The sequence below is a fragment of the Apis dorsata genome, unplaced genomic scaffold (genome assembly GCF_000469605.1).
Source record: "Apis dorsata unplaced genomic scaffold, Apis dorsata 1.3 scaffold_135, whole genome shotgun sequence".
Classification (NCBI taxonomy): domain Eukaryota; kingdom Metazoa; phylum Arthropoda; class Insecta; order Hymenoptera; family Apidae; genus Apis; species Apis dorsata.
Window position 1 is genome coordinate 80,545 of NW_006263427.1, and position 26,839 is coordinate 107,383.

The window sequence follows — 26,839 nt, forward strand, 5'->3', positions numbered from 1 at the left end:
TTCATTATATTTACAACAAATACAGAATTTAAAATATTTCAAACATAAAAACATATTTCATAAAATTTTAACTATTTATCACAAATATTGTATAAATGGATCTTTTTTATATTTATACATTAATGAGCATTGTATATTGTGATGCTAATTTTATCCAAATACTTTTCGAATACAATAAACACATTGCAATTATATAATATGTAATAAATGTATCTAAATAATTACGCAAAATTTAATAACATTATTATAAAATAATTATTTCAACTTATTTTTGTACAGTTTTTTATAATAATATTTTTAAAACATGTCATTGATATATTACTATTTGTCCTTTCTTCATTACCTATAAATTTATTATTTTATCAAAATTAAAATTTTGTTATAAATATTTATATTTAAAAAGAAGAAATTTTCTTTTAATTGAATATATTTATATTTAATTAATTAATAATACAGTTTCGATTCTTGGTACCAGTTATTAAAACTATATTATCTTCAACACTTCATGTATTAACAAATTTTTAGCTGAATTTTCTTAACAATGAATTATAAAATAATATTAAAACATACATTATTTAGAATGAATTTTCTATTTTTTATAAAAAATGGCAATGATGGAAGGATTATAAATTGCAGTCTTTCAGGAAAGGCCACTTGAATAGCATGAAAATCATTATCTTATCTTCACTTTTTTTTTTATTGTTCTATTTAATTTTGTAATATCTAACGAATTCGTTTGCATTACAATTATAGAAACAAATTTATACAATAAATTTGATATTTTTTATGTTTTTTGAAAGTAAAAAATTTTTTTATTTAATTCTAAAATGCCACGTTATTATTACCTATTACATATTTACAAAATGTTCTTATAAAGAGTCAACATTAATAATGTGAATTCTTTAAAAAAAATTGTCATAAAGAACATTTGTTTTTTATCAATTTGAACAAAGTACATTTTGTTTTACAAAGCATTGGCTCTAAAATGAACCATGAAATTTATCTTCGACAGGAAGAGTTTAAGTGAGAAAGTAAAAATTCTAAATCCTTCGTAGTCAACTATTCACAATAATAAGAATAGGAGCAATGTCTCTCTTCGCTCTTGGCACAGCCACGCGAGTAATTTGTTTGATAATAAATTAAATTACTAGCATTAAAAATAAATTCATCAATAACGTGATGATGTAATATACATTGTAAGAATACTAGCAATAATGATCATGATATTTTATAACTAAAAAACAATTCATTCAATGCAATTGTAATGCAATTGTAACATAAGAAACGCTATACAGCCTTCTTTTAAAATTGAAATTATTTAGATAATTTGCTGATTACTCTGATCAAGGCACCATTTTCATCTTTTAGCCTCTGGTTTTCACATTTCAATTGGTCCATCACCTAAAAAAGAAGAATGTAGAACTATTTTGTGTCATTTAATCGTGTTTTTTTTACTAAAAAAGAAAGAAAAAATAAAAAAATAAAAATTAAAAGAAGAAATACAAAGGCAATGCCATTATAGAGTGGGTAAAATAATTGCACAAAATGAAAAAAAAAAATTTAAACAAAAAATGGAAAACAAGCAAATATTAAATAAAATAATTTAACAATTAGATAGTTTTTAAAATAATATAACAATTAGATATATTAAAATCAAAGGAATAATATAAATGGAATATAACAAGCAGGTATAATTTGAATGCTGTAGAGAAATTTTTTACATATAATAAAAATAGAATAATTATAAATTAAAAATATATTGAAATATATCCCATTAATCTTTTAAAATCCTTTTTGGTATTTATTCATATATTTTTATTTTTATGTAAAATAATATTATATTTTGAGATTAAATGCATAAATAGAATCAAAAATAATTATTGTATGTATAAAATAATTTCTAATATATATCCTAATATTTTGTACTTTTATATATATATCTTCTATTTTGATTGCTTAAATTAATTTTTTTTATTATATGTTTGATTCACATTTTTAAATAACATTATTATGTTATGTTTTATTATGAATTTCTAATAAATTATATATTTATAACATATATAATATAGTATAATTATAAATTATTGATTTCTTTTTATTTTAGTTGTTTAAGTTATTTAAGTTTTTCATGCATTTTATGAAATCTATTATTATAAAATTATTATCATAAAATAAATAAAAAGTAATATATTTGATATAAATTGGGCATTGAATTTGTGAGTATCAAACAATGCAGAATACAAAATATGATTTTACTTTAAACATGCTTTCTTAGAAAAAAGTGTAAAGTTATATGAATTTTTAAATATTGTTTTTAACTATTATATCACAGATCAAATAATACTAAAAGTTATATAAAAATATAATAAAGTAAAAAATATTTTTAACATTTTTAAAAAAATCAGAATAGAATTTTGAAATGTATTCTATTATTCTATTATACATTCTACATTCTATTATTATGAAAATTTCATACTTTATGAAAGTTTTAATATTTTATAATACTTTATGTATAAATAATAATATTATAAAAAATAATATTATAAAATAATATTATAAAAAAAATATAGATTTATTAATAAATTTTTTATTAAAATCTTTAATTTAATTTAATAATTTAATTTAATAATTTAATTTAATAAATTTAAAACTTAATTAAATTATTAATAAAAATTTAAAATTTAAAAACAAAAGACAGGCTGCGTTTTTCAATTTTGGAAAAATGTAATTATTCGTTTTTATAATTAATCTAATAATAATGAAATTTTTATAAATTTTATTAAACGACATTTTTGTAAGAATTTAGAAATATGAAATATATATAAAAATCAACGAAGAGATGCACATTATAAAATTGTAAGTGTCATTAGTAAAATAGAGAAAAACGTAATTTTACATAATTGTAGCAATAATATCTAGTAAAAAATTTATACAAGCTTTAAATTCTTGTATCATAAGCTGTTATAAATCCTAGAATGAAACTATTTTAATAATCACAATTACGCGTAATATATTTGGCGAAGCTGTATTGTAAGATAAGTCAGTGAGCGACATCGTTTCAAAATTTTAATATTGCGGATCAGAATGTAAAAGTCGTAAGTAATCAATTAATTAATTAATGTTGTATATGAAATACGATGTACACTGTTAACGCAGATGCTGTCATTATGTCCTTTACCTATTTAGTAGTATTGGTGAGTTTGGATACGACGCGGGTAAGTGCCCGATTTTCGGCTTTCAATCTCTCATTTTCAGCTTTGAGTTTTTGTAATTGCTGTAAACAGTGAAACGATTAGCCCAGAATTCGCTTGTTTTGTAAAAGTCCCATCAGACAATACTATTATATGTATTTTATCATTAATAATGTAATAATATCATTTTCAATTGTTGGCCAAATTTATACATAATGTAAATCACACAAAATAATGTAAATAATATAAATAAAAAAAGGAAAAAATACAAAGTGCCAAGTAAAATCAATCATATATTGCATAAATAATAAGCGTGATTATTTGATAAGAAGTACTAAAAATAAAAGCATCAAAAAATGCCAAATAAAGAAAAAAGCAATGCATTAAAAGCTGCTTGTACTTTCTGAATTTCTCTCAAATTAACCACTCCAGAAATGCTGGCACCTTCCTCTGTATTTGGTTATAACAATCAAAATGTAATTATCTAAAAATTGTGACGTGCATTCTAACTAAGAAATATTTAATAAAAAATTTATAGAAAAATATAATCATATATAATAATTAAAAAGTTGAAATTCTTTTAAATATATATATAATTAGTATTTGTGTATATATATGTATATATGTATATATAATATATTTTATATGTATTTAATATCTGATTATATATATATTAAAATTATATATATAATTTTTTTTTTTAATAATATACAAGATAGAAAGCACTAAAATATAAAATAAAAATCTTTAATTTTTACCTTTAATTCTTCTTCCATTTCTGAGAGTTTCCTTTCCATTGCTCTCCTTTCTCTTTTTTCAGCTTCAGATAGGACTGTTTTATTTTGAGCACTTTGTGCTTTATCCAATAAATTTCTAGTTTCTTTTAATTGTTCATCTGATCGCCTAAGTTTTTCTTTGAGTCTTTCATTTTCTGCTTGAGATTCTTCATACAATTTTTTATAATCTAATTCGCCATTTTCAGAAGTAGTAGATTTTATTCTAACTGACATAGAAGGTGTTTCTGATGATAACGATGATATCGATCCTAGTCTGTTAGATCTTCCAGTACGATCATTTCCACTCTGTGAAAAAAAAATAAAATAAAGGAAATGCATAAAAAATTTAAAATACTTTTTAATAAATTTATTTGTTAAAGATATAAAGAATATAATAATTTTGTAATTTAATTATATTTTCTTACAATATATCCTTCAGAACTGGCTAAACTTTGTAAACTAGAACTTCTAGATCCAATTTGAACATTTCGTTTTGTTTTTGTTTTATTAAAACTTTCTGTTCTTTGCACTTGTGAATGATTATTTGAATTAAGATTTAAATAATTATAATTTGTAGAAGATGGTAAACGTAAAGAGTTAATATTTATTGGCAAAGTTATACTTCCATATCCTGATGCTGTTCCACCATAAGTTGTATATGGATTTTGAAAATTTAAATTACTTGTAGAATTTGAATAAGGAATTTTTCTAAATGATTCATTACTTTTTATAGTTTTATTAAAAAAATTTGGTAATCCAATAGGATTTCCATTAATGCCTAACAAACCAGAATAGCTATTTTGATTTAAAGGAAATAATCCACTAATACTTCGTGATCTGTTTCCAAAAATTGAATTTCCATTTGCTGATGCTTGAGCTCTTAATCCTGCAGCTGTTGTTGGCTTTCCTTGTGATCTTTTTCTATAGGATGACATTGTTTATATAAAATAGTTAAAATTATTTTAAAATTGAAATTAATCTATTTTTGTCTTTTTCAGAAAATAATTTAAAAATAACTTTTTCACATGTTATTATTAATTTAAAAAAGTTAAAAAATTTTAATGTGATGTAATTTAATATTAAATTATTTTTTCACAATATACTCAAATATGAAACGATCTAGTTGTAATGACAGTAGATATTTGACTGACGTAGATTGGGAGGAACTTAAGACATCAGCCAGTTTACTCTAAAGCATCAGTTTGGTATGCTATTTTTAGATCACATATATAAACCTATACTAATATTAAGATTACGTGTTGGAATAAATATATTTGATGTTTTATGCACATGTGTAACACATATATATTTTTATAAAATATTTTATATGTTAAGTAAATATTTATGAAATTCTAATTTTAAATAATTTTAATTAATATATTCTAATTCTAATTATATTAATGTATCAAATTATATAAAAATATTTTAGTAGATAATTATTTTTTAATATATATAAATTTTCCAAATAAGATATTTATTCCTATATAGGAATAAATTATATTGTATAGGATATATATATGTATATTTATTCCTATATATATATATACATAAAGATATGTTAAAATAATTTTAATAATTATAATATTTATGTTGCAATTATAAATTTTTTACATTATATAATACATATTGTAAAATAAATTTACAAAATTCATTCCTTTTTTTAATACTATGCAAACAATAAATAAATTCCTTTTTATTTAAATGTCAAAGTGTTACAGTGTTTCAAATGTCAATAGAATATTTTTAGGCAGTGCCAAGGCATGTTCATGATTAATTTTTTACTTTTGTTTTTTATTTTACTATTTTAAATCAATCTTTAAATATTATTATATATATTCAAACATTTAATTGCTAATAATTGCAAATATTTAATTTATTTATTCTATATGAATTATATAATTGTAATATATTATTACAATGTATTATTATGGAATATATATTATATACATTATATATTAAAATTTGTCTATTTACAAATGATAATATTTATATAAATTGATGTAAAATTCCATAAAATAATATGGAAATATTTACAATATAATATTCATAAATATCTATTATATATCTATTATATTATATCTAAATATAATTTAGATATAAGATAAAGAAATTGATACGTACAATTTACTCTTAATATGTGACCTAATGGATATAGGAGTATAAGAAATGGAAGACTATTTTTAACAAAGCATGCACGAATAGAGGTTAATCTACCCAGAAACTAACCCAAAAATAACACAAAGCTTCTGTAGCTCATGAAATTGCATTCATATTATAATAGTTATTTATAATGATTATTTTAATTAAAATATAGAAATAATGTAAATAATAATTATTTTTAATAATTATTCTAATTAAAATTTAATAAATTAATTTATTAATCTAATTAATATTTTTGTTTTAATGTAAAAATTTTTACATTTATGAATTTAAATTTTATTTATAATTTTAAAAAATTATGAAATAAAATTAATTTACAAACCTCATTGTGATTGATTTTAGATTCATCACAATCACCACCAGCAGTTAAGTCTTGCTTTTCAGGATCAATTTCCTAAAATTATTTAATAAATTATAATAAATTATTATGTATTAAAAATAAATTATTGTAAGCTAGAGTAAGAATTAAAATATATTTGAAAATATATTATTTAAGAAATATCAATGATAAAATCAAATAATAACTTAATAATAAAAAATATAATAAAAAATACTAACATCCATATCAACATGGACAACACCAGTAGATCTCCTTTTAGGTCTTCGTCTCCTTTGTATAACAGCTTGTGTAGCTTGTGCATTTCTACTATCATTTTCTTTATCTTGTTCTGAAAGATACCAGTAAAAGTAATGTACAGAAGTAATGTACAATTTTTTTTTTATATAAGTATATTAATACATGAGAATTGTAATGTATAATATAATGTGCATATACCTTTATCTTCAGATTGTTTTAATGATCGTCTAAGTGGTAATGTCACCGTTGTTTCTGCACTACTTGTTGCAATAGTTTCAATTGGAGCTGATGATGGTCTTGGTACACTAGAACCTGCAGAAGGTCTTCTCATATATGTAGCAGTATCTGCATTAGGTAATGTAGTAGTTCTGTTATTAGCATCTTCTAACTGAAACTAAGTAATGAAATTTCTTTTAAAATTATATAAATATATTAATTTAATATAAATAATATAATAAATAATAAATATAATAATAATATAAATAACATATTTATGATATTAATGATATTAAAATTTGATAATAAAAGTTATATAAACTACAAACCTTGCTTCCATTATCCACTTTTAACCTCCAAGAAGGTCGTCTTTCAGGTAAATTAAGTTCTTCAGAAGGTTTATTTGTAGTTACAGTAGTAGGAGTTGCTGTTGTTATTGTAGCTGTAATTGAGGCTGTATTGCTGGTAGTGGTTGCAGACTGAGTTATTAAAAAAAAAAAAAAAAAAAAAAAAAAAAAAAAAAAAAAAAAAAAAAAAAAAAAAAAAAAGGGAAAAAAGAGGAAAAAAAAAAAAAAAAAAAAAAAAAGGGAAAAAAGAGGAAAAAAAAAAAAAAAAAAAAAAAAAGGGAAAAAAGAGGAAAAAAAAAAAAAAAAAAAAAAAAAGGGAAAAAAGAGGAAAAAAAAAAAAAAAAAAAAAAAAAGGGAAAAAAAAGGGAAAAAAAAAAAAAAAAAAAAAAAAAGAAAAAATGAATAAAAAATTATAAAGCTTTCATTATTATTAGGAAGTTTAGTATTTCATAAGTATTGCAAATGTGTGAATCAAAATATACAATAGTGACAATATAAATAGAAACAGTTTTTATTTTATATTTATATAAAATAAGTAAGAATTTTTATATTTTGGATTTATAAATATATATGATTTAATTTTGTATTATCTAAATAAATAGAAATGAAATGTTTTATGATATATAAATTAATAAAATTAGTTGAATTAGAGAAAAGAATTTTTCTATTTATACATTCCCTATTGTATATATAATTTTTACAATTTAAAATATTGGGTTAAAATATTCTTATAATAATGGATTTATAGACATATTTTAAAGTTAAAATAATATTTTAATATAAATAAAGAGTTTTACCTGTGTAGAAGATATTGTGGAAGAAATTTCATTATTTTGTTGTTTCTTTTTTACTAATTGTTCTGCACTTTTAATTTCATCTAATGTCACTCCTTGAGTTGAACGTCGAGTTTCTCTTACTCTCTTTGCATGTGCTTTTCTCTGTGTTTCACTTTCCTCATCACGAACAGGAGGAACAAATGATCTACAGACAGAAATTTATATTATATTGATAATTTGTATTAATCCATACAATGTTTCATATTTTTATTTAACAGAAAATAAGAAAAGCATTAAATATTATGATAAATATAATTTACAAGCAACATTTAAAAATATTACACAAAATAATTATGTTTTTATTTTAACATAAAACATATTTTTATTATTTATATCAATCACAATCATATATAATATTTTAAATTTAATATTTAAAAAATAAAAATATTTAATTGTATTTATATTGCACAATAAGATACACTATTCAAAACATGCCAAAATAATTTTTATAAAATTAAAAAATAATTTTCTGTCAATGTTGCATATATTTCTTTTTCTTTTTTTTAATATCCTTCATAATATTTCGTGCATTTGAAATCATAATATTTATGATAATATCAGTAAATTTGCTGAAGTAGGTTTCATAAAAAAAATATATGTGAAGCTACTTAGAAGTAACTGACAAAAGTAACTCGTTAATACATTCGTCATTTCAGTGATAATATTTTTGAATTAATTTATTATATTTGCTAGTAAAGATAAGGCAGTGGTTATTGGGACAAATAATATTTTAGGATAAATGTATGCAACTGAAAAAAATAATTATAATATAAAGCAAATTTTCATGCCACTGCTAATAATTTAATGTTGTATATAGATATTATAGAATATGCAAAATCACACATTTCAAGAGAATCTTCCCAGGTCAAGTATTAAGTACCCACTTGAAGAAATTCTTGAAGATATTTCCTGGACTTAGCTTGCTCCCTCCTGGTGTAGTGGGAGTTCCAGGAACTGCTACTGAATTGTTTGTGGTTGTAGCTTCCACTGGTTGAACACTACTCAGCCATATTGACATTGCACGATGCAAATATGAATGTATAAACTTCGATTTTGTAAATATACTTTATACATGTATATTTTAGTCCATAGTAATAAAATTTTAAAATATTTCTATTTAAGTTCTTTTATATTTGTTAGATTAAATTATTGAATTTTTTAATTTTTATTGATTAAGATTTGAAGATTATAGAAAAATATTTTATATGGCAGTTTATTTTTCTATATTGATGCATAAATTTTAGAATAAATTTTTTTTCTTCTTAATATTTACCTGCGTATTTGATTAGTTGGGATAGGACTTGTTGTAGTAGTTGTTGTTGTGGCAGTTGTAGTAGCTGTAGTTGTAGTTGACACTAGTGGCAGTGTACTTGACACTATTGTTTTTGATGTAGATGTTGGTGAAAGTGTATTGCTTCCTTGTGGCAGTCTTGAGAGTTCCAAATTTAATTTTGCTTCTTTTCTTCTAAAGTCAAAACAGTATAGTTGTTATGTTGCAGAAAAATACAATTTTATTTGAATTATGTGTATTTCATAAAATCAGAATAAAATTTAATACAACCATTTTTAAATTTTTTTCTGTGAAATACATATAATATTTTGTGATGTATATAAAAAGATGATTAATTGACATTGAAGCCAGGCAAAGCAAAGAAATAAAGCTTATTTCGTACATTAATATTTATAATATATGAAAGAAATTTAATAAAATAAATAAAGAAGCTTTGAAAACATTAATATAAATGATGTACGAAATATGCGCACCTGTGGGTTTCGCGTAGAGATGCAGAACGGGTCGTAGTATTGGTGTAAGTAGGAGTAGCTGCGTTGCAGCAATGGAGAGTAGGACAAGAAAACGCCTTGATTCGAGCTCGTAATGCCAAGTACTGCTCATAAAACCTGCATAACATGCATCATGCCATGCACACTACGCTAATTTTCTATATGCATAAAGCTCAAAAGCTACTGCATTTATAATATTTATTGTAAATAAGTTTAATTTGTTAAATGCTTGCAAATTTTTCAATAAAAAATAATAAAATTATAAATGTACAAAATTATAAATAACGGTACTATAAAAAATCGTTATATATTAACGAAATTTATATAGTGTAAAAAAATGGCAAAATCACAAATATTATATATTAAATATTATAACTCACTTTTCATCTGTTTCAAAACTATGTGTTCTTGTTAATACAACATCAGGTTCTGTATTAAGTTTATTTGATATGGTTGATGACTTAATATTTTTATCTTTTTCTTCAAGTCCTATACATATATAAGATAGATTATTAGATTAATTAATTATATTAAGCTATGTTTAAAATATTTCTATAATATTTAGAACTTACTAGAAGATAAAGTATGAGTTGTCTCTGTATTTTGTACCCTATTTCTAAAAGAGCCAGATCGTCGCCAAGATGGTATTATTCCTTCTTCATTATCAGTCTGTTGTTTTGGAGGCATTATTGGAGCCTGAAAAGAATTGATCAAATTATAAAAATTGCTGAAAAAAGATATATAATAAAAAATATTGACACAAATATTACCTGATTAGGAACTTTATTAGTATCAATAGTTGATGAAGTGTTACGCGATGATGTTTCCTCTCTGTTTGCTCTATTTTTCTTTTCTGCAAAGTTAAATTAAAATTAATATAATATAAAATACATTAATTTTATGTCTTTTTAACATCTCTTTAAGAAGGACATCAATAAAATATACATCCATGTATTTCAGTGGAATATTGTTTTCAACAATCAATTTTTTTTAGATAATATTTTTATCATGAAAAGGAACAAAAGGAAACAAATGTATTTTATAATACATGCAATAAAATATAATTTTAAAAATATAAAAACAGTCTTACAGACAAAACTCACCATCATCTGTAAGACATGGAGAGTGGTTTGATTCGTTAGACTTATCAGATTGATTGGAGTAAGTGGAAGAATGTGAGTCTGAGCTAGTCTCAGATTCACCTTCACCATCACTCTCTTCCATATCTGTTTCACGTGTCGCTTCTGTCCATGCAGCATTGTTACAAGAAATACAAATTGCTGTTAAGGTAAGTAAAATAGACTTGCAAAACTGAATAATGCGTAATATATTCTTCATACGAAATTATTCCTACATTAGCATTTCTCAATTATTTATAAGAATAAATAGAACATATTTTTAAATTTCGTGAAAGAATTACTTATAGAAAAGAATATATTTATATTTCAATATAAAATGATTGAGAAATACTAAATTTATTTTTTTTAATTCAGAAAGTGCTCTGATATATTCTGTCATACTTTTTCAAATTATAAAAAAATTGTAAGTAAAAAATAATTATGTATACGTTTTAACTACATAATATTTATAGAATATTTAAATTTAGAAATTCATCACCATTTAGTAACAAAATTAAATAATTTACCAAAATATTTAAATATAGACATGCAAATTGACAAACCAAATATTAAACAAACCATATAACAATAATATAAAAGGAATAGAACATACCAACATCACTATTTGTTCCACTAGAATCTTCTTTATCAGATTGAATTTCTAATTCAACCTTTTTAACTTTATTTGGTGTTTCTTCTTCAAATGTTTCTATAGATTCTTGTGTGGTTATAGTATTTTCATTATTTGTTGATATACTATAACAAAATAATTAATATAATAAAATAAATAATTTTTTTATAAATAGTTATTAATTATTATGAAATATTTATTATACAAACCGTTTCTTTGGTACAGTTGATTGTTTTTTATTAATAATTTGTGGATGATCTTTCATCCACAACTGTTGTTTTGCTTTTAATTCCTCCAGGGCTGATAATATATTTGTATCAGCAATATCAAATGCAGTTTGATCCTAACAATGTAAAGTTATGAAAGAGACAATTTTGGTTATTCATAAAATAAAACAATTGTAATCTTACAGCATAATTCTTAATGTCCATATTACAAAAGTTTTCCACTAAAAGTTCACAGGCTTCCAATTGTCCCCAATGTGCTGCAGCATGTAAAGGTGTCCAACCATCAAAATCTTGAGCATTAACATCACATCTAGCTTGAAGTAATATTCTGTAATATTAGTGATAAACAAATAATAACTTTATTTAATCTTTTTCTGTTATTTTTTTCTAGCAATTTATTTTAATAGAATCTAAAGATTCTTACTCCATGACATCAATATAGCCTTTAGCAGCGGCAACATGAAGAGCGGTAGCTCCTGATTTAGGATGGATTGAATCCTTACCAGCTACTCCTGATTGCCATGCTCTGGCATCATTTAACATTGATCTTTCTTCTTCACTTCTAGCTTGATCACAATCTATACCTATAAACCACATAAATTATATATAAATTATAAAATATTTTTTTTATAATAATAAATAAGTTTTTTTTATAAAAGAAATACAAACCAGCTTTACTTATATGTTGTTGCAGCATATCTTCCATTTCAACACTTTCAGCAATATCAAGAGCCAATTGACCATCATAATTAACTGCTGCCAAATTACATCCTTTTTCTATTAAATATCTAAAATAAAAATTTAATTTTTTTATTTAAATAAGTTTTTCAAACTTATTATATAATAATTATTAAATATAAATATTAATTATATAATATCAAGATAAAAATGATACTAACTTAGCAATAGATATAAATCCACAAGATGCAGTTGCATGTAATGGTGTCCATCCTTCATTATCTCCACAATTGATATCAGCTCCTTTTTCCACTAAAAATTCGACCATATCCAGATCATCATTGATACATGCCTATAATTGAAATATTGTGACTTTTTTTAATTATATAAGATATAATTATAAAAATATCTTAAAGACAGTACTTATATATATATTGAAAACAAAATATAAAAAATTATATAAATGTCAATGATATAACTTTTAAAAATATATTAACAAATATTTTTAAGATTAACTTCATTTTTTTCATATTTATATTATTAAATAATGAAAAAAAATTTAACATTTTTTTATTGATAAACTTTTTTATTTTATTGATAAATTTAATAATACATATAAAATAAATGTGATATTAATAATTTTAAATATAATATAAATTGTTTATTTATTTTATAGTTTGAATAGACAAATATAGTGTTATTTAAAAAATGATGTCACATGTAAATTAAAAAGGACATTATGTATCATAACATTTTAAGACAGAGGACATAGAATACAGATGCTGCAGTCTCTGACTTCTAACAGAGAACTATAAATAGCATTTGATGCCTGATGTATTTTCACATTCTATTTTCGCAAATCCATGAAATGCCTAAACTTCCTCTTACTATCACACTTAAATAATAGTAACAAATATAATATGTTTCATATAAAATAATTTTATTCTATATTTTCAGATAAGTCATTTTGATCAAAAAGATAAATAAAAGAATAAATTAGTGTTTTATAAATGATTTTATCTAAATTTAGTAATTACATAACTATGATATAATTTATTCAATAAAACTTATAAATTAAATTTAATTCAATAATAATAATATAAACAAAAATTATGGAAATTTAAAAGATATATCTAATGATAATTTTATTTCTTATGAATATTGCATTTGAATAAAAAAATGTTTTTATTCAAAAATATAATAAAAATCATTTTTAATTATATGATATCTCTTTATTTAAACTACTAGAAAAAAGTTTAAATATATATTTTAAATATATTAAAAAAAAAACTAAAAATAATTTTTGAATGTTTATAGGTTTTTAATAAATCTTTCTAATTGTAATAAATCATGTTCAAATATATAATAATATATAAAAATATTAACAGTGAGTTAATTAATATATTTTATTAATTTTTTCTTAGTTTATATATTTTTATCCTTATATATCTTTATATATCTTCAATTTAACTTTACAATTTAAGTATTATCAAAACTCATATTATTAATAATTCAGTGAGATAATGATAATGAGATAATATTCTAGTAAGTAAACTATTAATTAATAAAATATATTAGATATTGTGTATGCATAAATATTGTAAATGTTTGAGCAATGCAACATTTATATTAATAATTAAAAATATTTTAAAAGGAGATTTTGTTTAGTTGTAGCTATATATGTATAAATATTATTTAATTTATGTTATTTTTTAAAAATATTAATTTATAAGATATTTCCTATAATTTAAATATTATAATTATATATATTAATAATTATATAAAATAATTTAATATTAAATAATATAATATAAAATAATTTAAATAAGCAATTTTTAATAGTTTAAAATAATAAATAATAAATTTATATGATATTAAATTTTATTCATGATAATTAATATTAACTTAAGAATTAAAGAAATGAAAGAAAATTTATTATCACATTTTAAAACTGAAAAATAATTTAATGATTTTTACATTTATATAATTATAAATGTAAATTTTGATGAACATTAAATGAAATAATAAATAATAATAATAAAAACAATTTTACATACAATATATACATTTTTAAGATAAAATAAAAGATTATTATACTTGTTTTCAAGATATAATTTATTATAATTCGATAAACCTATATGAATAATTTTGCTCATTTTTAAAATTTATTCGCTGTATATATAAACAATAATCATGTAAAAGTGGGGGTAAACAGTTTTGTTGACTGTTATCAGAGGGAGTAGTTGTATGGCTTGAATTGCGAGATATAGCGGAAGCGAGCACTTTGTGGCGAAAGCTGCATGTTTTCCTATTATTAAATGACATTGTAGATATAAAAAAAAAAATTATGGATTACATTTAAATTAGACAGCTGGAGGATATAGCTATCTTGCAATAAAAATTATAATTAAGAAGAACAACAAAACAAGAAAACAAAACTGGAACTCAATCAAGTTTGTTGTCGTGGATATGTATCAAAAAAATTATGGATAATAAATGGATTAAAAATATAAATAAGTATAGAAGAAGAATCAAGGAATTTTACTTGATGTAATGCTGTAAGACCATCAACATTTCCGGTGTTGATATCCGCCCCCTTTTGAAGTAAACGTACGACCTCCTCCTTGTCGCCTGCCGCGCATGCTGCCAGAAACACACAATCCGCAGAGAATTTAATCTTCCGTGCAATCTGACGTGGTTGAGTCGGTTCGCGATTTGTTTCGGATTGTTCCCAGCGTTTGAGCTGTTCAGCCCTTTTAAATAGGGCTGAACTCGAACGACTCTCGAGAGACATTACCCGAAAACACGCACGACTGCACTTAAGAACCTTATAACCACTTCGCACAGTCTCTTCTCTTTCTTTCTCTTCTTCCACTCTCTCTCTTCTCTACGTTTTTAGATTTTAACTTCGCCGAGGCCACTTCACTTCAGTTCACTTTGCGTGATTCGACACGCTGAAATGATCGTTTCTCACTTTTTACCTCCATATACAACTTAATCGCGGATCGCGTGTTTTTCTAGAAAAAAAAATATACGTTAAAATTCGTTCTGACGGAGTATGAAGGGAGCGGTCGGTCGCCTTCACCAGACTCAGTTACAGGACGGCTAGATTCGCGTGCTCTTTGCTATTCTTGGCCGTCCCGTACCGTATGAGCTGTGTGGAAACTAACGAAACAACCTGTAGTATAGCCAACATTTTACGCTCTTATGTTTCTAGTGACTATTTAATTGTTTTATATGTTTATCATGTTTTATATCTGTTTTATCATGACTATTTCAAATAGTATATTAAAAATAGCAACGTTAAAAAATATTTTTATATATAGTAAAAATAATTAGATTCCATGCAACTATAAAATTATAAGCATAAAAGATTTACTTAAAGTAAGCTGTAGTTTTATATATGAAATATTTTGATATACTTTATATATTAATGTTTAATTTTTAATATATTAAAATCTATTTTAATACATAATATATTAAAAAATACAAAATTTATAACAGATTTAAAATATAAATATAATTATTTTTTAAATAACACATTATTTCTTTTTATAGTTTTAAAAATAAACTTTGATTTTATATCGTATCTATAGTTACTTTTTCTGTTTTGAAGTTGACACATTTATTTTTTTATTTCTCTAGAACCATGAAATCATTTAGATTTTCGTGAAAGTCATTCTTAGTTGAGGTTAATAATAGTTCTTGCTAAAAATTGTAAGCGAAGTAGTTTAAAGAGGTGTTAAAATAATAATTTGTGAACAATGAATACTGAACAAATTCTTAAGTACGATATCAAACAATGTTTAAATTTAATAATAACTGGTAAAAATGCGGATATTATTGAAGGATGGACCAGACTTCAAAAATTAGAAAGTGAGCCCGTATATGGGCAATTAAATAATTATGAAAGTATTTTACGAGAAATACTCAATGATGAAATAAAAAATGTACAAGAAGTTTCAAGAATTATGATTTGGTTTTCAAAATATTTGATAGAGAAACCATTTACTGTTCATTCAATTTCAAATGATATAGCAACAATGTTAAGAAATACAGAAATCAGTGATATGTCTCATTTGACAATGATACTTCAAGTATTATTAGAACACAGTGTATATTTACCAGAATCTGTGAGTCATTCAAAACTTTGTGAAGCAATTGTTATTAGTTTGTCTACTTTTGTAATGCCATGCGATCCAAAAAAGATTTCAGAATTCAATGACAATGCTACAAAAGTACAAAACTTTTTAAAAATAGTAAGATCAAAATCTAAAAACATTGAAAATGATAATTTAATTTTCATATGTTTGCAAACATTATATAGAATAATATCTGATACTAAACAAAAACAAGATCCTGGACCTGGTTTAGCTGCTGTATTACAAGTAGTAGAACCTTCTATTATACCACAAGCTGTTAATTGGATTCTTTCTGAATCACATTCTGATGCCCAATTAACTCAAGCTTTAAAAGTTTTATGTAGTTGGCTTCCAAAATGGATAGGTGATCGACTAAGTATTTGGATTATGGAGTTTATACTTGGATTAGAAAAAAGACATAAATATTCAATACTTATTGAAGTTACAAAAGCAAAGATTGATGTAATGTTTCGTGCTTTATCTGTACCTGTATTTCGTCAAAATGCTTCCACAATTATATTTTATATATTAAAAAGACAAGGATCTCCAACCTTGTTTCAAAGTATAATAAGAAACACACAAATAGTGATATCTTTTTTTCTAATGAAAGAAGATTCTGAATCAAGCAAGGAATGCATACAAAATTTAGTTGATATTATGAAAATACTTACATTAAGATTTTCAAATCAGCGTGTTTGCAATAATTTAGAAAGTAGTTTTCCAGTTCAACCACGAATGCACATTATTAAAGAAATATGGAATGAACATGTTTGGATAGATGAAATGGAAGAAATTGAACCAATAATTGAATCTCCAAAAACACATTTGGGAAAAGTTGGACTTTCAAATCTTGGAAATACATGTTATATGAATAGTGTATTACAAGCATTGTTAATGACTAAACAATTTTGTTATGAAATATTAATGTACAAACCTTTAAGCAAAACTGATGATCAAATTGTACTTAAAAAGTTGCAAAATCTATTTGCTTTATTATTATATTCAAAAAGAATTTCCTTGGCACCAACTGAAGTTTTATTAGCTTCACGTCCTGCTTATTTTTTACCGGGTCAACAACAAGATAGTTCAGAATTTCTCTGGTTAATATATTATTAATATTTTAATGCTTTTTTTTTATTATTTAGAATAACAATTTATAATTATTATTTATTAATTGTTCATAGATAAAAGAGTCATTATTTAATAAAATATTTTTAATAGAAAATATGTTTTGAATGTTTAAATTAAATATACATTAATAAAAATTTAAAATAATATTTGAAAAAAATGTTTTTGCTAATTTTTATATTTTATATTTTATATTATTATTTTATATTATATTTTATATTTTATATTTTATATTTTGCTAATATTTATGATTTAATTGTAATATTTAATTTTAATTAAAATATCTTTCCATGTAATTTAAATAATATGTTATTTTTCAACAGTCATCTTTTAGATCTTTTACATGAGCAAGAAAAGTCAACTACTATAAATGGTGAAGCTAATACTAATCTTAAATATAAGGATGATAGAGAAATAAATGATATTTCATCAATAAGTGAGGAAGGAGCTAGTATTAAACGTTGGACTACTGAAGAAGATTTAAGTGGAAGTATTGTATTAGAAAGAAAAACACAATCATTAGCAGATTTTACTCATGGTATTTTCCATTCTTTAATCTTTTTTATTAAAATGTTTGTATAACAATATTATTCTAAATATATTTTATTTTAAATTTATATTATTGCAGGTGAAGATTTAGCACAAGTACAGGAACTTAGTGATTCACATTCGGATTCTACAGATAGTGGAATACAATCTGTAGGTGGAGAAGATACAAGTACTCAAGTACCTCTTGTGCATAGAGTATTAGGAGGAAAATGTAAAATTACTTATCAATGTGCTCAATGTGATACTAGTTCTGATAATACTGATAAATTTCGCGATTTACAATTATGTTTCCCAGAAGAGATTCAAGAAAATCAAGAAGTTTCTGTTCAAGATCTTATAAATTATTATCTTACACCAGAAAAATTAACTGGTGAAAATAAATATCGTTGCGATAAATGTATGAAGTTATGCGATGCACAAAGAATTATAAAAATTTTGCATGCACCTACATATTTAATTTTAATATTGAAACATTTTCGTTATGATTTTGATACGAGATTAAGAACAAAATTACGGCATAAGGTGATGTATAATGAAACTATACAATTACCAGTATCAACATCATTATGCACAACTACAGAAAATTATCAATTATATGCAGCTGTTGTTCATTCGGGTTATAGTATGGACTATGGTCATTATTTCACTTATGCTCGCGATTCGAAACAAAATTGGTACAAATTTAATGATAGTTATGTTTCACAAACGACATTTAATGATTTTAAGGATTTAAAACCACCAGATACGCCTTATATATTGTTTTATGAAAAAACTGTGCCATTTGAAGGACTTTATGATGAAGATAAACCCGAATTATTAACATTAAATAAACATTTACAAGAACTAGTGGCAAATGATACTACAGCTTATATTGAGGAATTGAGACATCAAGCTGAAAAATCACAACGCGGACGGCATAATTCAATATTATTTCGAAAGAATGAGAATTCTGATGATGAAAATCCTCCACCTAGTAACTGTCGGGGTGCAGTTAATATGCCTGCAAGTCGTTTCCTCTATTGAGTTATTTTAACATGAAAATGATTATATTCTTTTATAAAATTAATTAATTGTTCCAGGTAAATTTGTAATACATTTTCCTTATGTTAGTAAGAAAGTTAACAGTTCCTTTACAAGTACAGTGCTATTATATCAATTGGTGTAAACGCATTCAAGAACAGTATTGTATGAAAATTTTTACATATTTATTTGTTGTAGTTTTAATAAACTTTCTGACGTGTATTGTTCTAGAATTTCTATATATGTAGAACAAATTTGTACATGATTGTATATTTCACAATTATTTTTAATATTTGCATAATATATGAAGAAAAATAGGGGAAGAATTGTTAACATTAATATTACAATATTACAATATTAAAATATTGTAAAATATATATAATGAGTATTCGCGAATTGTATTTAGTATATTTGTTTCTTATGAATTTGAAACAATTTTTTTCTTTTAATGTCATAATGTATTAAATTATATAAAATTAAAAAAGTACATTGTTATTGGAGTTGGAAAGTGTATTATAAAATTGTAATGGAAAGAGAATACAAATTCAGTATTTTTTAAGAAATTTTAAGAAATTTAATATAATTGGCTGTGTTTTTACATAGTATATGCAAATAGAAAACAGTATTTATGTAATATTCAAAATACTATCAATTTTATAATCATATTTTGTCATGTTTTTGCACATAATGATTTGATATCTATTTAAACAAATACCTTTTGTCATGTAAAAAGATATAAATGTCGTTTATTAAGCAATTTTTTACTAACATTTATTCTGGTTTCTAATATTCATTATTTATAAATTGATAAATATAATGTACATAAATTTATAACATATTTGACAAATGGTAATTGTATTTATATAATTGTGACAGAATTGATCAATGAAATTTGAAATTTTGTTAATTATTGTTAAAATAATAAAATTAAAAGAAAGTGTAAGAATAATATCAGCTATTATTGTAAATAGAAATATTTTAATTATAGTTATCTTAAAAAAAAAAAGAAAATAACTCCAAGCATTACAAACTGTGATAAATTTATATATTATCAAATTGATAATTAATTTCTTAGTTTAATATTCAATAGATAAAAAGTATAGTATCAATCTTTATTTATAATTGAAATATAGTAGTATACAATATTTATTAGATTTTATGTATTTATAAATCTCTTAGTATACAAATAAATCATACAAAACTATTCTTTTGTAATAGACTTAATACATTGTATTTATTACTAATCTAATATTTCTACTAATTCTAAAGAACAGTACAAAGAGAATATATATTTATATATTTACAAAATAAAAAATAAATAATCGATGAACACTTTATTGCACAGTTATATGTATTATTATTAATGATATTATTAATGAGATTATTTATATGTGATGCAATTGTTTTCTATTCATTATTTTAATAATATAAATTAAATATTAAAGATTTACTAAAATATAATTAGAAATAATAAAATAATAACTTACAATTATACCTACTGCAGTTTAAAATTATTTGTTATTCTATTTTTATTACGTACAGTATAATAAAATATAATTGAATTTAGTATTTTATCAATTTTACGTTATGAATTATAATCAATTTTATGATATTGTCAATATTTAATTCAATGTATTAATAATAATATTTTAATATTTTTATCTCGGTATGTTACGTTATAATTAAAGATATATTCTGTTTGATAACAATGCATTCATTCAATGATTATGAGTACTTTATGTAGATTTAATAAGGAACCATTATCTACTATCTAGAATGTATGTATATTATAAAGTACATTATTTTTATCATTTGATAGATCTTTCTTTAAGCTAGATGGTTCATTTGTCTTCCATACGCCTTACCATCATCATGAAGAAAATATATTTAGCTGTTTTTGCTAGTAAGTTTTGTCAAATTTATTATTACGTGTATTATTTTATTATATTATTAAAGTTTGTAAGGTTGTAAAGTTTTGTAAAATTGTTAATACACTGAAAAGAGTAAAAAATAGAATTGGATAAAAAATTATTTAACATTCTTAATTGATTATTAGGTAATGTAGGTATGATTTCATATGGTTTATTCTTTGGCTGGCCATCACCTTCATTGTCTCTTTTAATGCAAAATAATAGTCCTATACCTTTAACATCACAACAAGCTACATGGGTTACATCCATTTTTACCATGGGTGCAGCTGTGGGTGCAATATATTGTACTTATATTATAAATATAATTGGTAGGAAATTGACTCTACTTTTCACTGCGATACCAATGATAATAGGATGGATGATGATTGCTTTTGCAACGTCAGCATGGGTAACTTCTATTAAATGTATATTTCATTACTGTATAAACATGTTAATCAAAAAAAGAATATGATTTTATGAATTTTACAATTACGATAATTTTTCAATTAAAATGATTCTACGATTAGTCTACAATTTATTGTTTTATTTCTCAGAGATATAGTTAATACTTTAAGCAGATATGTATAATACTTTAATACAGTTATGTAGATATTAACTATTGATACAGCTGATATTAACTATGAGATATAAATATGCACATCGAGTATTATTTAATACTTAATTTAATACTTTTCTTATAATTCTTATAATAAATATGTTTCATATTATAATTAAATAACAATCAATGATTTTCGAATTTTTAATATAAAATATAAAATTTTCACTATTTATAAAAGATTTATTTTTCTTTCTCAGGAATTGATTGTTGGTAGATTCTTTTGCGGAATAAGTAATGGAATTGGGCATGTGTCTGCCACTATGTACGTAGGTGAAATTTCACCAGCTAAAATAAGAGGAATATTAACTTCATCGTTGACTGTAGCTGCAAAATTTGGTATACTGATTGAATGGCTGATAGGACCGTTTCTTTCTTTAAGAGATCTCGCACTTGTATCATCATCAATACCAATTCTCTTCTCGATGATTTTGATATCATTACCGGAATCTCCGTATCATTTAATGCGCCATGGGAAATATCAGGAGGGGATTACATCTCTTATGCACTTAAGAGGAACTACGGATGTTTCTAAAGAAGCTGAGATCATCGAGAAATATATAAAAATTGATTTGGCTAATAATACTGGATTATGGGAATTAATCAGCATCTCAGGAAATCGGAAGTATAGTATAGTATATCATATTTTTGAAATCTTTAAGTGATTTTAAATATTCTTAATATGATCTCAATGATAGTCAAATAATAACTTCTTTTGATTTCAAAGGTGAATATATTTAATTTCTTTTATTTTGTAGAGCGTTAATAGTTGTATTGGGTTTAATCACGATTCAACAATGGAGTGGCAGTATGGCAATACTTTCATATGCCGAAATAATTTTCAATGAGACGAAAAACGAATTTGAAGGCAAATACCTGACTATGATATTGGGTGGTATCCAAATAATATGTGTGGCTATCAGTACATCTGTGGTGGATCGGTACAATAGAAGGACTTTACTCATATTTTCAGCATCGGGCGTTTTCATTTCCACTTTTCTTATTGGTTTGTCTTTTTTCCTTCGGGAAATGCAATTAGACATCAATGGGATCGTTTGGTTACCAGCTATTGGAACGATACTTTACATTATCATGTATGCCTTCGGCTTGGCTGCACTTCCATTTACCATGATGAGTGAAGTTTTTCCTACGAATGTTAAAGCACTTGGCAATACAATTGGAATGTTATGCTGTTATTTTTGTTCTACTATCGTGACTTTCTCTTATCAACCTATTGCTATTCAGTATGGGACATATATTGCATTTTGGTTCTTTTCTTTCACCACTATCGTGGGTATCATTTTTATATATTACTGCGTACCCGAAACGAGAAGAAAAACATTGCAAGAGATACAGGATCAATTGCATGGATATAAATTATAATTAAAAGTTGTAAATTTTTTTTATCATCTAAAATGAAAAGATATGTATATATCTAAATTTTAAAAAAATATTATCTTTATATTAAGAAATTTATAACTTTTTAGAAAAAACTTATGAAACTTATATTTGATAGACAATATTGTTTCTTAAATTGTGAATATGGATTCATTCAATTTACTTGCTTTTGATATAGATATTCATCTTAGACGTCACATTTGCTAGAAATTTTAGAGAAGCCAAGTTCGTTACAGAACGTAATAACTATTGACGAGATAACTTGGATCATTTCTATATCACAAATTGGAGATTTAATTGATGAATTCATAGAACTACTTCTGGAAAATCATATAGACAAGAGAATGTTTCTCTGATTATTAATGCTGTCCTTGTTTGATTCAATTTGATATTTTACAACACAATTATTTTAAAATTTAAATTTGTTTGATGAAATAAATTCTCTTAACAAATCAATAATTTATTATTTTTTCTAAGATAATTTATATAATTATATCACAAATATTCTAAAATATATTTTTCATTAATATGAATATATAGAAATTGATATTTTTTTTCTTCATATTTAAAAATTATTTAAGTCAATTTATTATATGATCAAATATTTTGTTACGAAGATAAGAATATTTAATATTTTATATCTTACTATTATTTATTTACTCCTAATTAAAAAGTGTGGAAAATTAAAGATATAAAACGTTCTTTATAAATATTTGATCAGAGCATATAGAATTTTTTTATAAATTTTTTATAAATTTTTTATTTTTTTTATAAATTTATTAGATTTATTCATTTATTTATCATATAAAAAGAAAAATAATAAGTAATTTGATTTATCATGAATTCTAGTGAATAATAAAAGAAAATTAAACATGATGAAATAATAGAAAGAAATAATTATTGATAAATAAATATAGAGTAATAATTTATATATTGCATGTTAGTAATGTATTTAAATAAATATCATATAGAATCTATATGTTTTTCAATAATTGAGTTTTGAAAAGTTATTAGATTACGTAAACTGCAGTTCTATCCATGTAGCTTGTTACTAAGAATAAGTATACATATATACATATATATATGAAAATACCATCGCATAAAATCATATTGCTATATGTAAAAAATTATACCAAGAATTTTGATTTATATATATATATCTTATTCCCTGATCTTCACATTTGTTATATGTAATTATTTAATTCTTATTTTTGCAAAACATTTGAGTACAAATGAGTTATCATTATAAATGTATCATTATAAATGTTAGATTTTTCAATAATGGCAACAAAATTAACTTTATGATGATTTATCTGGGATATACTTTAAATATTATCCATGTATTTTATATTTTTATTTATTGTAATTAGTTCAGAACGTAATATTATAATGATAATTATAGTAAAACATTTTAATGACCCGTTATCGCAGCTCGTTCACCTTGTCTGCAAAGAAAAGACTAATAGAATACTTTTATCTATGCAATTATATTTGTTGCGAAACACAATTTTATTTCCTCGTAAAAACGTTCGAGTCAGGTGGCAATCGTCAATATGTCAAATATAAAACTTTACTTGGTTACTTTTGTTGGTAAGAAAAAATGCTATAAAACATGTCAATTATTCGTTTGCAAGTTATAGTTCCAATAATCGTTCCGATAAGACAGTATGTTTAGCTCAACTCAATGGTGGTCTATTTTTGGGATGGACGTCCCCAATATTAATCGATGGTCTTCCTTTCGAAATCACTACGAGCGAGGCTTCCTGGTTAATGTCAATATTCAAATTAGGAATGTCACTCGGATGTTTCGTTTCGATATTCATCGCTGATTTTATAGGCAGAAAAATTTCAATATTATTAGCTATCATTCCTACATGCTTAAGTTGGTTACTAATAGTATGGAATTCAACGACAACGGTACACGTACATTATAGTTTTTAGAATACGAATATTCATTAAATAATTATATTTAAGCTTTCTTTTCATATTTCAAGAGTGAATTTTCAATATTTACACAACTCGGTTCTCTATTTTTCACATTAATTTACAAGTCATATATTGATATTTATCAAATATATATTGATACTTATCAATTTTTATTATTTTCAGAATCTGTATATCGCACGTTTCATAGGCGGTATAGCCAACGGTATAATTTTCACGAGTGGTTCTATGTTCGTGACAGAGATCTCTCCTACGTATATTCGCGGTGCCTTGTGCAGTTGCTTCATATTAATGGATTATTGCGGTAACCTTTTGGGCTATGTAATCGGCTCGCTTGGCACTGTGCAACAATATTCTTATGTGGCGTTGTCGTTGGCAATGTTGCAATTTATAATGTTTATCTGGTTTCCGGAAACGCCTTATTATTTGTTGCGCCAAAAAAAATTCGAGGCCGCTATGGATTCTTTGATATTTTTACGTGATTCGGCTGATATTAGCGAGGAAATGGATTCGATCATGGTATGGGATGCTGATAATAAAGGAATTTTATCTTCCATTTTCAACGTAATATCTCAATCAGGTAGATTAAATTTTGTAAAATTTTGAGAAAAACCCTATATCTATTCGCAATTTCTAATATATTAAATATTTTATGTTTCAGGTGGCAAAAAGATAATCTTTATCAGTATTGGTGTAATGATGCTGCAAGCATTCTCAGGCTCGATCATTCTTATTGGCTATCAAACGATCTTCGAGAATTATAACGGTGAATTGCAAAAAGGTTATACCAACATCGTTTTAATAACGGTGCATCTGATCTCATCTTTAATGTGTATCAGTTTAGTGGATCGTTTAGGAAGAAGACCTTTGATGATTATATCCACAGTAGGCGTTTCCAGTTTCAGTTTTCTATTGGGTATTTACTTTTACGTGCAGAAAAACTCTATATATATTATGGATCTACAAATATTACCTTTGATAGCGACATTATTTTACGTTGTGAGCATCTCGTTGGGATTGGCCATTCTGCCTTATGTTATTATAAACGAAATATTTCCGATATACGCGAAAGTAACGTGTATCAGCTTTTGTTTCTACGTAAACTTCATGTGGTCGTTCATTATGTTGCGCATCTGGAATGTCGTCGTGTTAGAATATAATGCATATTCTATTGCATTTTTGTGCATCTCTGCGCTAAACGTGTTTAGTATTTTTTACCTAGTGTTTTATTTACCAGAGACGAAAAAAAAATCGTTTTTGCAAATTAGAAAGAATTTCATCGAAGAGTGAAGAAGTATTAACGAAGAATATATTAAATTAAGTATTTTATAGATTTATAATTAGTTATAAGTTGTTGTAAGCTGTAGAAAATAAGAGTACCACTGATTTAAAAATCACATAAATTATTTTATTGAAAATGTTAGAACAGCCTTTCAAATGTCCACATCGGACTTCTATATAAACAGGTACCAACACGATGAAATTTACAATAATATGTACATTTATATCAATGTTGAATAAGAAACGCACTTATTTTTTTCAATATCCTTTTTTTTTTTTTTTTGTAAATATTCGAACATTACATTACCTGTA

General features: G+C 23.6%; 4 protein-coding genes across 14 annotated transcripts; 3 read left to right on the forward strand and 1 right to left on the reverse strand.

The window, feature by feature from the left end:
- Positions 1-678: 678 nt before the first annotated feature.
- LOC102680612 (protein phosphatase 1 regulatory subunit 12C) lies at positions 679-15,729 on the reverse strand. Of its 10 annotated transcripts, none has more exons than XM_006613129.1 (22): positions 15,085-15,729; positions 12,761-12,891; positions 12,531-12,649; positions 12,286-12,445; positions 12,045-12,189; positions 11,844-11,977; positions 11,617-11,759; positions 10,989-11,129; positions 10,656-10,738; positions 10,458-10,581; positions 10,266-10,374; positions 9,868-10,002; positions 9,377-9,568; positions 8,988-9,101; positions 8,065-8,248; positions 7,250-7,399; positions 6,903-7,098; positions 6,686-6,795; positions 6,449-6,521; positions 4,393-4,883; positions 3,950-4,273; positions 679-1,401 (listed from the first exon to the last, which is right to left on the reverse strand). In XM_006613129.1, exons 1-22 carry the CDS (start codon positions 15,331-15,333, stop codon positions 1,315-1,317), a joined length of 3,594 nt encoding a protein of 1,197 aa, XP_006613192.1. In that variant the 5' UTR covers positions 15,334-15,729; the 3' UTR covers positions 679-1,314. The 10 variants fall into 10 exon arrangements, with proteins under 10 accessions (XP_006613192.1, XP_006613185.1, XP_006613183.1 ...); XM_006613122.2 differs by lacking the exon at positions 4,393-4,883 and adding an exon at positions 3,179-3,274 and having other exon boundaries at positions 6,450-6,521; positions 15,085-15,723; XM_006613120.2 differs by lacking the exon at positions 4,393-4,883 and adding an exon at positions 3,179-3,274 and having other exon boundaries at positions 6,450-6,521; positions 10,989-11,165; positions 15,085-15,723.
- A 442-nt stretch (positions 15,730-16,171) lies between these two features.
- LOC102670841 (ubiquitin carboxyl-terminal hydrolase 35-like) lies at positions 16,172-20,317 on the forward strand. Its single transcript, XM_006613136.2, has 3 exons — positions 16,172-17,781; positions 18,133-18,347; positions 18,438-20,317. The coding sequence occupies exons 1-3, from the start codon at positions 16,304-16,306 to the stop codon at positions 19,379-19,381; spliced, it is 2,637 nt and encodes an 878-aa protein (XP_006613199.1). The 5' UTR covers positions 16,172-16,303; the 3' UTR covers positions 19,382-20,317.
- Positions 20,318-21,173: 856 nt separating this feature from the next.
- Positions 21,174-23,374, forward strand: LOC102676510 (facilitated trehalose transporter Tret1-like). Of its 2 annotated transcripts, none has more exons than XM_006613184.2 (4): positions 21,174-21,281; positions 21,435-21,697; positions 22,105-22,529; positions 22,663-23,372. In XM_006613184.2, the coding sequence occupies exons 1-4, from the start codon at positions 21,215-21,217 to the stop codon at positions 23,285-23,287; spliced, it is 1,380 nt and encodes a 459-aa protein (XP_006613247.1). In that variant the 5' UTR covers positions 21,174-21,214; the 3' UTR covers positions 23,288-23,372. The 2 variants fall into 2 exon arrangements, with proteins under 2 accessions (XP_006613247.1, XP_031365143.1); XM_031509283.1 differs by having other exon boundaries at positions 21,188-21,281; positions 21,570-21,697; positions 22,663-23,374.
- A 1,370-nt stretch (positions 23,375-24,744) lies between these two features.
- LOC102670978 (facilitated trehalose transporter Tret1-like) lies at positions 24,745-26,789 on the forward strand. Its single transcript, XM_006613137.2, has 4 exons — positions 24,745-24,892; positions 24,969-25,219; positions 25,412-25,826; positions 25,908-26,789. Exons 1-4 carry the CDS (start codon positions 24,856-24,858, stop codon positions 26,534-26,536), a joined length of 1,332 nt encoding a protein of 443 aa, XP_006613200.1. The 5' UTR covers positions 24,745-24,855; the 3' UTR covers positions 26,537-26,789.
- The last annotated feature ends 50 nt before the right edge of the window (positions 26,790-26,839 follow it).

Excerpts from the sequence above, each read along its gene's own strand:
- LOC102670841 (XM_006613136.2), top strand. The coding sequence starts at position 16,304 with ATGAATACTGAACAAATTCTTAAGTACGATATCAAACAATGTTTAAAT. Across the intron at positions 17,782-18,132 it reads GATAGTTCAGAATTTCTCTG|TCATCTTTTAGATCTTTTAC; the intron begins GTTAATATATTA and ends ATTTTTCAACAG. Across the intron at positions 18,348-18,437 it reads ATTAGCAGATTTTACTCATG|GTGAAGATTTAGCACAAGTA; the intron begins GTATTTTCCATT and ends ATATTATTGCAG.
- LOC102680612 (XM_006613129.1), bottom strand. The coding sequence starts at position 15,333 with ATGTCTCTCGAGAGTCGTTCGAGTTCAGCCCTATTTAAAAGGGCTGAA. Across the intron at positions 7,400-8,064 it reads CCACAATATCTTCTACACAG|TCTGCAACCACTACCAGCAA; the intron begins GTAAAACTCTTT and ends TTAATAACTCAG. Across the intron at positions 6,796-6,902 it reads AAAACAATCTGAAGATAAAG|AACAAGATAAAGAAAATGAT; the intron begins GTATATGCACAT and ends GGTATCTTTCAG.
- LOC102670978 (XM_006613137.2), top strand. The coding sequence starts at position 24,856 with ATGTCAAATATAAAACTTTACTTGGTTACTTTTGTTG. Across the intron at positions 24,893-24,968 it reads TTACTTGGTTACTTTTGTTG|TATGTTTAGCTCAACTCAAT; the intron begins GTAAGAAAAAAT and ends CCGATAAGACAG. Across the intron at positions 25,827-25,907 it reads CAACGTAATATCTCAATCAG|GTGGCAAAAAGATAATCTTT; the intron begins GTAGATTAAATT and ends TTTATGTTTCAG.
- LOC102676510 (XM_006613184.2), top strand. The coding sequence starts at position 21,215 with ATGGTTCATTTGTCTTCCATACGCCTTACCATCATCATGAAGAAAATA. Across the intron at positions 21,698-22,104 it reads CTTTTGCAACGTCAGCATGG|GAATTGATTGTTGGTAGATT; the intron begins GTAACTTCTATT and ends TTTCTTTCTCAG. Across the intron at positions 22,530-22,662 it reads AGCATCTCAGGAAATCGGAA|AGCGTTAATAGTTGTATTGG; the intron begins GTATAGTATAGT and ends TTTATTTTGTAG.